General features: G+C 35.2%; 1 protein-coding gene across 3 annotated transcripts in view; it reads left to right on the top strand.

The window, feature by feature from the left end:
• MALRD1 (MAM and LDL receptor class A domain containing 1) overlaps nt 1-13,613 on the top strand; it is a 217,159-nt gene that overhangs the window by 100,731 nt on the left and 102,815 nt on the right. For all 3 annotated transcript variants that reach the window (XM_074535188.1, XM_026795148.2, XM_074535181.1), the window contains 2 exons: nt 1,626-1,871; nt 3,529-3,686. In XM_074535188.1, coding sequence (XP_074391289.1) covers nt 1,626-1,871; nt 3,529-3,686 — 404 coding nt within the window. The remainder of the gene's footprint in view (nt 1-1,625; nt 1,872-3,528; nt 3,687-13,613) is intronic.

The following is a 13,613-nucleotide window of genomic DNA, read 5'->3' as shown; positions in this document are numbered from 1 at the left end:
AACTAGCTCCTAAAAACAAATGCCATCTAAATTAGGCAGCAATTTTATAATAAATCTCTGTCACTCACACAACAGAGATGACTGAAATTCTGAAGAAGATTGATAAGAGTTTCTGATGGCCACTGACTGAATCATTGATGGTATTGCACCATTCTTTTGACCAGGACCATTTTCAGAGATTGCGTAATAATAAAATTCTCACTGATGCTTTTGTAAACTTTTAGCTTTGAATTTCAAACAAGTCTTTTTCTTCTGGTCAGAGAACACCCATTTTTCTTGTCTCTAGAGCTGGAGATCTTTGCCTGATATTATTACCAACCTGATACATATTTTTATGTTGCTAAGAAATCAGGAATTAAAATTTAATAGTTTCCCTGCAAGTCTTGCTAGATATTGCTATCATATTCCAGTATGTTTGTATTTTAAATTTCTTTTAATAAGAATTGCATTAGGAGGAATTTAACTTGAAGAGGAGAGGTTAATGCTTGTTTTCTTTAGTTGATATCTAGAAATCAAGTGACTTGTTTTCACTTTAACGAAAACAAGGGTTCTAACAACATTTTTTCAATTTGGAGTATTTGTAATTTAGAGTCTGGCTGAAACAAATGCTGTGGGATGGAGGTTGCCAACATGACAACTGAATACCCCATTTCTTATCCTCTTTCTACTAATAAATCTGTTTTTCAGACCTCTTGATAAAATCCAGCCTTATGTCAATGTCATTTAGATCCTTTAAATTAATACAGTTTTACAATTAATTAATTAAAAACTAAATTAATGCAATTAATACAATTTTAGCACTATGTGATTTTCAGTATCAATTAACTCAGATTCTCCCTGTACTTCTGTAACTTTTAGACACGTACATATTCTAATTTTGTCTGTTGAGCTCATATATTCCTACTCCTATTTTTAAGTAAAATTATTCTTGTTCATTTTTTTCTGGCACAGCAGAATGTACAAAGTAAATGGGAAGGGGTCAGTTTTAGAATGTTGTGTTTCACCTCTTGATTACAGAATCTACTGAAGTTATTCGGAGTCCTGCAGAAACTGATCTAAAATGAAAACATGAAACTTGGAAATAGATCCTGTGTCTGAGTCCTGCAATCTTTAGGCTGTACAATAGTAGAATTATCTCTCAATAATGGCAGGAAGACTGCACAAAAAGGACACCATCAACCTACTGAACTCATAAAAAAAATCCATTAAAAGGCAAACCTCTGTAGTTAAAAGAAAAGTTTCTTCTTCCAAATTAGGGCTCCTAAGTAGGCTCAACTTTGCAGCTAAGATAAAATGATTCAATCCAACACCACATGAAAGGAGAATGCCAGCAATTAAGTCAGACTAGAAAGCTTTGTTAGTGATGGAATGCCTGGCTGGAGCTTGCCCTCTGAGGCTTTACAAGGGAAACAGTCATTTATTTAGGCAATCACTTGACAAAATACAAAAGAAATAAACTGATAATGGATTGGTACTTCAGGGGAACCAAAGGCTTTTAATAAAACTGCTCTGGACCACCCTCCTCCTCCTAAATATTAAGCTCTCTGAAATGTAACCTTCCAGTAACCTTGCTGGGATGCATGGCGCTGTGATTCACCAGGACACCCTCATTCTTCTCTTTTCAGGCTCCTGCTCACATGGCCATAGGCAGTGCCAGAATGGCAAGTGTTACAGAGCAGAACAAAGCTGTGATTTTGAAGACAACTGTGGGGATAATACAGACGAGAGTGAATGTGGAACTTCCTGCACCTTTGAGAACGGCAGATGTGGCTGGCAAAATTCCCTGGCTGACAATTTTCGCTGGGTGCTGGGGGTCAGCTCGCCTCAAAGCCTCAGACCTCCCGGGGACCACACGCTTGGAAACAGAACTGGTATGGTGTTAGCTCACAAGTAAGGGATAATTGTCTTCATGAAATGTCTCATGTCTCCACAGGCAGCAGGGGAGTTCTAAAATCTCTAATCAGGGTGTCATTTTTAATGAACAAGATGTATTACAATAGAAAAATATGAATTACCATTGTACAATAATTTTAATGTAGGAAAATTGAATCTTAGTTGTTTTTTATATGAGTCAGGCAAGATAATTTCATATCTGTCTAGAGAGAGGCATTTGGTCTGGCTGCAATTTGCAAAGGTGAGTTAGCTCAGCTCTGAGATCCACTGGGTCCCACTCCTCTGGAGCCTGAGGTCATTTTCAGGAACATCTACAGTTTCCCATAGTGACTATTCATACTTTAATTTTAGATAATGTTAAATAAGTAAATTTAAGGAAACAAATCTCCTTTGTTAGTGCATGTCCTGGTTTGTTTTGGCCAAAGCACTCAGTTATCTGCTCTTGTTCTTGCTACAAGCTCTGTGTGTTCATACTTTGCTTTTGAAGGTCCTATAGCTCAGACAAAGATGCCACCAAAGCTGAGCTCAGAACTGACTTTGAATTGAAATACTCACAGCAGAGTTGCACAAAGACATGATAGCAGTCACTGAATGTTTACACAAACTGCTGAAGGACAAAACCCAATGAACTTCAAAATACGTAGGAAAAAAAGTCATTTGCATTGTCAGTAATATATATTTTTAAGGTATTATCACAAATACACCACTACACTTGTTAAATACATGCTTGACCTCAGATTTTAGATCCCATAGCACCATGGCAAACATCTATGGTCGTATCTGAGCCAGGGAACTGTCAAAATTAGAATGAAGCCATTTGTTTCTGCATTATCTAGTCAAATACATTTTTTTTGCCTAATTCATATACAAACATAAGTAGATATGCAATAACAATTTTTGTGTTATTTATAATACATTTATGTTTATGTCAAATACACATTTCTTATTTGAACAAAGGAAAAAAATGAATTTGAAAACTTGGGAGAATTTTTTATGCTTCTGATTAAAAATAAAGATGGAAGACTCAAGGAACATATCAGTGTTGAAAAATACTAACTCTAGGCATCTAATTTTGCAATTGCATCTGACTAAATAATTTATATGTTCATTAATATTCCAACAGAGTAAAAATGACCAAAGGAAATATGAACCATTAGGGATACCTAGTGATTTATACATGCATATTTTTTTTTTTCCTGTTCCACAAGTTTTTATATAGTGTTACTTGCTGTTTTGAAGATTACCTTTCAGGAGACTTTATCCTGAAATTTATCATGATGTGGCTATTTTTTGATGTATTGTCAGAATTGCAGCTACTGCAGTTCAGCGGGGATATGTAATCCAAGTAGCCAGAAAAACATGGAAGTGTTCCCAGTCTTCTACACAGGTCCACCCAAAACTTAAGCTGCTACCACCAGTTTATTCCTTTTATTCCTATTATAAGGAGTGCACAAGGAATGGGAACTGGTCATTTTGTCTCCTGAGTTGGTCATTTTTTCTCCTGAGCTGAGGTTCACTAGTATGAGACTAATGAGGGAAGGGTTCTTCATACATCCCTGCCTTTACTTTGCTGAGTTTTGAAATCTAATTTGAAAATGTAAAACATTATTTCAGTAATACATCATTTAATTTCAGGACATTTCCTATATCTTGAGGCCACTGCAATAAGCCTAATAAATGAAAAAGCCCACGTGAAGAGTTCCATATGGAAAGAATCAAGTGGGAGTTGTGTGATGAGCTTCTGGTACTTCAAGTCATCAAAAGCCATGGGACACCTTCAGGTTCTGATTAAGGTAACAAAAACCACCTTTTCTTTTGAATATATTATACCTGTAAGGGTGTTTGTGCTCAGCGCTGTGACATTCTCTTGTTTAGCTGACAGACTGGGGAGCTCCCACGCACCTCCTGGTTTTGTGCTGGTTTTTATTACTCCAGTCTCTTAATGCTTTTAGCATTTCTCTTCCAAGAAAAGCCATCTGAAAAGCCAAAGAAAATCTTTTCAAATCCTATTTTTATTTTCCCCTCTTCACATATAGTACCTTTCCCTTTGATTTTTTTCATGTGAGGCTCTTTTCATATTTTGCTGACATCCTTATTGGTATTTATTAGTATACTGCTCTATTGTTCTTATGGGATGACACACAAAAGAAATTATCAACATGTACAAAGTGAGAATAAAATGCAAAAATATGACTGCAATAAATATTTTTTATATAAATGGGTACAGAGTATAATCAATTTTATTTAGAAATATTTTTTCTTCACTCAGTGTGAGACAAACAAAAAATTGCTTAAAAATAATGTCTGGTTATTAATTTGCAAGTGAAAACCCAGACATTTGTAAAAAATTGGCTGTTCGTTTGCTGTTCATTAAAAAGGATTAACTGCTTGTAAGAACCTTTTTTAAATCATAATATGGTTCAGACTAGAAAGTAATTCTTATGTAGAAATTAATAATCAACGTTCTTCAGACACAGTGACCAAATATGTGTCTGTGCTTACTTGTATCTGTGCATCTCTTCTGGTTATTCAATTATAAATCATGGTGCAATTTATTTGCCACATGTCTGTTAACTTCCCTTCCTACAATATCTCTAACAATGTCTTGGTGAACTGCATTAAAATTTCTGCTTTATTTCCAATGCATATGTTGGCTGACTTAACTTTAAATGATAAATTATATTTTTTCCCTGAAAACAAATTACTAAATATTATTTCTCTGGATTATTCTGGATAATATAAAAATAATTTAAAAGCCTGAAGGATAAAAGACTTCAATAGATTTGCTACCCAGAGATACAACTTAGGACATGACTGCCTGAAATATAAAAAACAATAGGTTCATTGACAATGGGTTCATTGCCTTTGACAGGCATCAGGAGATTTCTTTCATTAATTAGTCCAAACACCTACAAATAACAACAGACCACTTATCAAGTAACTGTATATTTATTGAGATGTTTTATACAGCTCTTTTCCCCAGAGAGGTTCAAATTTGTAAAGGAGGCAAAATTATTCCATCATTGTACCTGGGATTTTTTGCAGATCAACTTAACTTCACCTGTTATGCTGTTATAAGGACCCATAAGTCCATATTTTAATTGGAGTTTCTATTCAGCAGTGTCTGAAGGAATATAATCTAATCAAACAACACATAGTCATGGGAAGTCATACTGGAGCTTCTCCTGCTGGTTCAAACTGCAATACCTCGATATTTCCATCCAGATTGAGTATCCCTTGATTAAAAGTAAAGTTAATGTCAGTGAAATCAGATCTCTAGATAGTGATTACCTGAAAATAAAAAATGTTAAGATTATCTGGGAAGGTAATTACCATCTCAAGTTTAAAAACTTAGCAAACTGTCTCTGGGCTGAAGTCATTCCATCCATTCAAAGTTTAACTCAATGAAGACTGTATAAGCAATGGAAAAGTGATGAACAATATAAAAATTTCTCTTCTTCCGGAATTATCACAGTGGAACAAAAATGGTAAGAAAAGGTAAAAAGCCATTTTTAGAAAAATCATAGTTCATGGTATGCATCAGTGTCATTTCTTAATATATGCATTGCTTGTCCACTTTCAGGAAGTGGAAGTATGTTATCTATCATACTACTAAAGAGATATCTCAGATTATGAGATAAACAACGGCCAGAAATAAAACTAAAAGATCATAAAAGGGTACTATAGCCAAGCATGAACCTCCTTTGTTAAAGTTTGCAGCTGGAGAAAATCAATACATTTTTCTAATGGAATTTCTCTGAAGTTACTGTTGTTTTGATTTTTTTCTCTTTGTTTTGATTTTTTTTCTCTTGAAATTGTACTACATATTCTTTGAAGAAAACCATCTGTATATGGAATAATAATAATCCAGTCAAAGTGATGGGCTCTTGAACTAGCTGCAAATGTATAGTATTCTTCAAATTGACCCCTTCAACAGTTACGTAAACAAAAGATATTGACAGTGCAGCTATTCAGAGCAGCTGAAATATCAACTCACCACCCATCTGAATTCAAATTACAAGGTTTTTGATAGCAGTGCAAAAGCTATTCCCTAAAGAATATTCCCTAAAGAGATCTAGATATAACTAATCAAAACTTTTTCCAGTGAGATTTTGAGACATTCTAGTTTTGACTGTGCCAGTTATAAGAGAATAGCATCCATTGCAGGAGACATTTCAAAGTTCAGGTGCAGCATTTTCACTGTGTCTGTTTTAGTGTTGGTGGTGGGGCACCTCGTCAGCATTCAGTTTATTTTATGAGTCAGAAGAAACTGTGCATTTTTAAACATGTTTATAGAGAGCCAAGCAAGAACTATTAGGTGAAAGGGATAATGCATTTCATTATTCTGTTGATCTAAAATTAGCTTTCTACCACCACCTAAGCTGTCCCTGCAATTAACAAAAAAAAGAAGCAGAAGGAAATCAGCAGCAAAGGATAAAGCCATTTGTTGAAAATAACTTTTGTGGTATTGATGTCAATTGCTTTTGCATATAGACATTTTAATTTAAGAAGATAATTGAGGATCTAGTACAGTTAGGGGAAGATTCTCTCAAAGACTTGAAATAAGCCTCAAAAAACAAATATGCAGATGAATAAGGAAGGTGAAACCTGTCATTAGTAACTCCCTCTGCTGACAATAAGGCTAATACACACAGGACCTCATTAGGAAGTTCCAGCGGACCTTACCCAGGCATTTAATTACCTCCATCCGGTGAAAAATGAGCAAAGACGCAAGGACATTCAGGAAAGCAAGAAGTCCTGACCAGGGCATGGCAAGTAAAGCCAGGGCTCATTTATTCTGTGGCAGCAACAGCCTAACCTGGCCAGGGCAGCAGGCAGCTGGAGCCAGCATCCAGCCTCCTGCATCCAGCTGCTCAGGGATGCTGCAGCACAGACCCTTTCCCTGGCTGCTGCAGCACAGATGAAAAATAATAATATATAATAATTATACCTGGCTGCTGCAGCACAGACCCTTTCCCTGGCTGCTGCTCCTCAGCAAATCTGGGAGTCCCCCCAGTTGTTCCCCTGGCATTGTTATTGCTTTTAACCAGCCCAGTGTAGAGAGGAGCTGTCCTGTAGAAATGTGTGGCTTAGCAGGTGCCACAGCACAGGTAGAGATGAGTCACAGTGGATTTTCTAATTCCCTGGTTAGTTTTAATGGAACTAAATCTTACCATCCCAGGCTGTGGATGTGAAAATCTGCAGCAGAAGTTCTGCAGATGCCAGCTGGTATATTCTGGACATTTGTATTTGTTGGATCAAGTAGCTTAAAATCACATTTTCACAAATCAATATAATTGACCCTACTTCTATGGGAAGTCACTCAAGAGTAAGGCTTAAGGAAACTGCTTATTCTACCTCACAGCATAAAATAGAATGTGTATTTCTACATTGATTCTTCTCACTGACTGCATGAAAAACAATCAATCCCTCACATTAATGCAGAAGTTAGAGACTGCATTGGGTTCAGGTAACCTCAAAGCAGATTACTTGACCTCCATAAAACTAGAGGAAAAAAATAAGTTTTCAAAGATTTGCTTGTATGCTTTACTTAAGAGTTTGCTAAAAATCATGCTCCAAAAAAATGTAGACTATCTGTAGATTTAATAAACATAGATATAAGGTTTATTTTGCAGACAAAGTTAAGATATTAGCAAAATTCCTTAAAGCAAATAGCAAAGAGTAAATTTTCCTAGTATTTAGTTCCATATAGCTGCATAGTGGTAATGGCCTTTATTTAATTACTATGTACAACTCGGAAAAGGATGCAGTTTTAAACTATTTACTCCCATTACTGACCTTTGAACTGTTATTAAAACTTGTAGTTGAGTCAATGAAATGTCATCTGACTAATGAGAGAATAACAGAATATTAGTCCCAAGAGTTCTGAAGGAAATCAGTGGAGATACAGTAACATACAGTATTACTTGGCAAGAGTAACTTTTACAGCGTTTTTAATTCCCAGGGCGAGAAAATTTTTTATTTGTATTTTCTGAATCTCAAACAGCACTTTTAATCTTTTTTAGACATTGTTTCAAACAGTGTGGCTTTAGGCCTGATTCTGATTTTGACCAATGACACAAGAATATTTCCAAGCAAATTGAGAATGAGAGACTGATTAAATAGAAATAAATCAGTTTTCATTTAAAGCTTTATTTTTCAAAAAGAGTTTACATAGAAGGTACAAACAATTATGCACAACTGTAGGTGAATGCAGATACCATTCAGTGTGTTTCATTTTCCCAGATGAGCACATTAGGAAGTTATTTCAATCTTATTGTCAGTTACTGGAAGAACATAATTCATTGTATTCCTATTCTGCAACCAGATGGAAGCATTCATTCCAAAGAGTTGATGAGAGAGAATAATATATTTGAACATCCTTTAAAGGAAGAAATTATTTCAAAAAAGAGTTAAAGAATCACCCTTGTATTTTGGCATCTTTAATGTGAAGATGAGAGGTTTATCAGAGCATTTGTAACCTACAATCATTGTTTTCCTAGAAACAGATATAAGTGAAATTGTTTGCATGTGAATTTTTAGGATTTTTTTCCTAAAATCTTTTGAGAACTTGGCTTTTTCCTCACTCAGGAGGTGAGGGTGATAAAGGCTATATAGGTTAGTGTGACTAGGGCACGTCCCTGCCATGCAGGGTAGTGCCTGCTTATAAACCAGGCAGTCTGACAGATTTAGGCAGGTGATGCGCTCAGAATCATTGGAGCAACTCAGCAATAGCCTGACACATTCCACCTGGAGTCACAAGCCATGTGTCCCAGAGCTAGTGCCACCCTCCTGATTTCTACCCCAGGCTGGCAACAAGTAGCATAATGTGAAATAGATAACAAAAGCACTTTCAGTCTCCTCCAGAGTGCACAGCTCCCCAGTGTTGTTTCACTGAACCCACTCCTCAAGTCAGACATCTCTGGGAGTGATTTACTTTATTGATTTGTCATCCTATAATCTCATAGAGTGCTATCACATTGCTGCTTTTTAGCACATGAGACTTTGAAGTGACTCTGGGATCTTTGCTGGGCAGACATATTTTGCATTTTTCTAGCACATTTCAGGGCACGCATTCAGCAGTGAAAGTTGTGATTTAAATGGGTCTCAGGGCAGAGTTCTTTGAAGGATCATAGAGCTGCTGTTTAATGATTTTTACTGCAGCAACAGACATCAAAATCAAATCTTTTTATAATAACTGTGAAACAGGCCTAGGACTTTGTCTGAACAATAGCCTCTGAGGTATAGCCTTGGGCTTTGAGCATTTTCCACACCTTTTCTTCTAAAGAACTCAGAAATTTAATTAACCTTTTTTTGAGATAATAAATAATGCAAGACGTAACCTTGTGCCTGCTGATACCTTTTACAAAGCATAAAATATTGATCAGATGTAAAATTACCAGACAGTATCTAATTTTCCTGATCAACAGTCCCACTTAGAAAAAACTCTCCAAATTTCCTGGAAATGTTCTAAGAAAAAACCTGAATATTTATAAGAGTTCCATTTGACCTCAGCAAAAGTGGAAGATCTTTTTTGGTTTTTTTTCTTTTTCCTTTCTCATTGCTTTTTACATCCCAAACCCTCTTTGGTCTTCCACTGAGAAAAGCATCTTTCTTTTTTTTCAAATAAATCCTGAACTGAGCAGATGTTATATTGTGAAATTTCATCAAGATCAGATGTAGCACTAGCACTCATGGTGCAGAACATTAATCTTTTACAGGTTTTGTATTCCTTTAATGCAACTTTTATTTTTTAATTCACAGATAAGTTTTAGTGTCGTGAAGATCAAGATAGTCCTTGATCTTTGGCAGGCTTGCAGTACCAAGTTGTAGTGTGCTTAAAATTACTTTGATTAATCAATAAGGGTCATTAACACAAGAGTCTAATTTTTATCCTTGTAGATTTTTTTTTGTGACCTTCAGCTTTGAATTCTCATTAGCTTCAGGAAGAAAAATCAAATGAAACCAACGAACCAAAAAAACCTCCACAACAACAACAAAAAGAAAAACAACAACAACAACAACAACAAAAGCCCTAAAAACCACCCAAAACAAAACAAAAAACCAAAAACAAAACCATAAACAAAAAAAAAAAAGAAACCCAAACAAACAAAAAACCTCAAAACCACCCCAAACCAGTTGTGTTTCTGTATTTGCCATAATTTATTTCACAATTATGGGAGGATCTGATTCTGGTAATTTCCTGTGAGAGTCGGACTAGGAATTTTTAAGTACACATATTTACAATTGCAATAATCTCTAAATGCATTTGTTTTTAGGTTGACCCCATACCATTAGGTAGAATTGTCTTATCATTGCACACACTAACATGCAAGGACATTGTAGAGAGCAGGTATTATTTGCAGCAGAGAATAGCAGTGTCAATGCAGGGGGAGCTTTGAGACACCAGTTTCTTCCCACCATCTTACTATGCAAACAAAACCTTCCACAACTCAGTAACTTCACGGTGCTTGCTGCTGAAAGGGTCGTTGCAGCTCAGAGATTAATTTCCTGCCCACTTGTGGAAATCCCATAGTCCATTCACAGCAGTTTCTCCTTTTTGTAGACTCAAATTCTTCCAATAGGTCTTTCTTTTCAGTTGTACTCCTCAGGTTTCCAGTTTCCCTCAGCACTTCCCCATGTCCTCATTCTTTTGTAACTTGTTTCTGCAAGATTTACCAGGCCCTATCTACAATTGAAAAATATCAGAGAGCTCAAATAAGGAATTTTAAACTGATTTTAAAACTGAAGAAACCACGTTAACTTGATTTTCTGTTTAAATTAATGCAGTTGCAAGAGATGACACAGTAATTCTACTAAAATTGGGAGTTACAGACTATTTGCATTAAGTGTGGAATATGTGGGTGTAACTGTGTGGTCTGCAGGGTATATTTGATTTTGCCTACAGAAGAAGCACCACAAGTAGAAGATGAACACTAAAAATTGCGTTTCTTAGCTCCCATATATCAGATTTGTAGAGAGCCTTAATCTATCTGTGATCCTTGGTTTTTCCTTGGTTCCAAGTTGTTTAGATGCTGTGGAAAGTTGGTGGGTTTTTTGTTTGTGTGTTTGTTCTTAATAAATAAATCTTAATTAAAAGTACAGATCTTATGGAATTAAAAAAATAAGGAGAATTGTTTGACATTTAGCTGCAATGCTGGGCTGCGTTGTGAACCAGGAATAAGTGGGTGTCATCACAATATGAGCACTTTCTTAGTAGAATTGGGGTCTTGTTTTCTAAAGAGACTGAGCATACCACAAAACCCCACAACCTACCAAACAAACAAGAAACACGAAGCCTTTAAGACTGTATCTAACCAAACATGATGGGAATGCTTCCCAGATTTTCATACTAAATGAAAACTACAAGCCAAACTTTTTGCTTAATTTTCAAATTCATACAAGAGAGAAAAACAATTGTATAATGGAAAGCATTCTTGTTTGTTGGATAGCAGTCATTGAATATAAATACAATTACATATTTTAAACTTGTTTTAATTCTAACTTAAGAAAACAATTGAAAGGTGGTGAATAAAAAAGTGCAAGTTATCTTATTTTTATTTCCTTTCAAAATCATCTCTTTTCTCTAAACCATTATATGTCACCCCACCTTTCTTATCATAATGCTAACATAAGGTTCTATACCATGGGGGCTGTTTTATTATTAATAATTTAAGTTATTATTTGACATCCAATTTTATGAATGTCAGTTTCTCTTTCACTGAAATGAAAGAGGCAGAGGTTGTGGAAAAGTCATATGAAACCACAATGGAAAATTAGGATAATGCATTTGTATAACTTTATTTTATTTCCTTAACTTCTGAGTTTATTAGAAACTGTGTTTTGTTTGAAATTACAGTGGACCAGACATTCAATCTATATTTGGCTGAATCAATAAATCAAGGCACAAATGTGAATCATGTTTCAGCTTTTAAATAGTTTGCTTACACTTGTTTTCTGTACATTTATACCATCTCATTTAGGCATCTGAATAAAGTGCTTCTTTTTTTAAGTGACAGGTTGATAAAGCTACTCAGCCATTCATGCCTTTAAAACCTTCAGCCTATATTTAGATGTTATTTGGTCTTCCCCTCAGAACCTCACTGCTGCCTTTCATGCTTTCCACTGAATAGCACACCTCTAGTATATTACTGCTTTCCAGTTTAATTTAGTTTGATCTGCATGGAAGAAAAACTTCTTTAAATCACAATTTCCAATGTGATCCAGAAGAGGTGCTATTTAAATTTTGATACATGAGGCATCTAATTCATTTCATTGATCACCGAACACTAGAAGACTCTTGTTATTTATGACATGGAAATATCATTAGACATGAAGGATTCTGCAGTGCACAACATTATTCTGAGCATTTTGACAGTGTGAGTCAGTTCAGAATTGTGTTCAATGGGAGCTTAGAATGAGTATGTTATCAAAGAGTTTATTAGCAGTCAAAAATTATTTAAGTTGATTTTCATCTCTTTAACACTTTGAGCGCCAGCTCTATTCTTCAAGAGTTACTAAAACAGTGAGAATTCTCCTTTTTTGTCTTTTCCCAGTCTAGCTGCTTTAGGAGTATGTGGGCTGTGGAAAGGAATTAGGAACTAATGAAAATCTTCCTCTGACTCACTAGCTGCACATTAATTAATCTTAGACTTTTCCATAGTTAAAAGTGTAGATTGTTAAAGTCAGTTTCTCTGGAATTTAATCTCTATAAAATTGCAGTCCTCTCCTTCCAAGTTGTACCAAGATTTGTGACAGAGAGAAATGAGGTGTTTATTCAGGTTAGATCTGAGATTTTTTGACAAAAATGGTGCAGTAAGATCCTTTTAAAAACACCACATGTCTAGAAAAGACCAATATTAAAGAGTTTGACAAGACAATTTTCACTGTATGTAGTTGAAAACATGAATGGTTTTATAAATATATCCACAAAAGATGTGGTCATATGAGAAAAAAAGGTACAGATTACGATGTGGCAGGACCAAAGTAGGAATATCATGGTAAATGATAACAAAATATCCTATAGCATATCGTTTTTATTTCTGAATATGCCAATTTAGCTGCTACAGATTTTATGCAGAAGATGTCATTGCTATAGAAACTTTTTAAACATCATCTTGAAATATCCCTTTCCAAGCTGACATGATGAGACTGAATTTCTACTATAGAAGTCTTAGGGAAGGTACATTCTTCCACAAATCCCTTGAAGTTTTCTTTTTCTTCGGTTGCTTTGTCACTTAGTGGCTATATTTTTCTTGATTTGCCTTTTTAAATGCTGCAATATTTCCTCAGTTCACAGTAAAAGGTTTATACTCTTCTGATAATTAGCTCTTTGCTTATTTGCTTCAGGGAATAAATCCATTTAGAAAACACAGACAAAACTTCTGCACTGTCTGCAAGATTTAAGGAAAAAGTGAAGAAGTGGAACCAGAGAATTGAGGTTTCCACAGCTACTGAAACTATAAACCAGAAATGGGTAATGTAATAATTGCTGTACTGGGAAAAAAATTTGAAGGAGCTCTGAGGGATTTTGATTGAAAACAAAAAATAAATTAATGGAAGAGAAAGAAGTGCCGGAGAATTTCCTGTTCTACCTTAGTTTTATTTGTATTTGTTTTAAAAGATATTACAAATTCTCTTATATATATTGTAGTGCGGCTGATGTGTTCCCATATTTGTTTTTAGATCAATCATTTTGCCTTTTCCTGGAAAATTATGTC

The sequence above is a fragment of the Zonotrichia albicollis genome, chromosome 1 (assembly GCF_047830755.1).
Source record: "Zonotrichia albicollis isolate bZonAlb1 chromosome 1, bZonAlb1.hap1, whole genome shotgun sequence".
Lineage (NCBI taxonomy): Eukaryota > Metazoa > Chordata > Aves > Passeriformes > Passerellidae > Zonotrichia > Zonotrichia albicollis.
The sequence above is the reverse complement of the archived record's forward strand: the minus strand, read 5'-3'. Positions and strand labels throughout refer to the sequence as shown.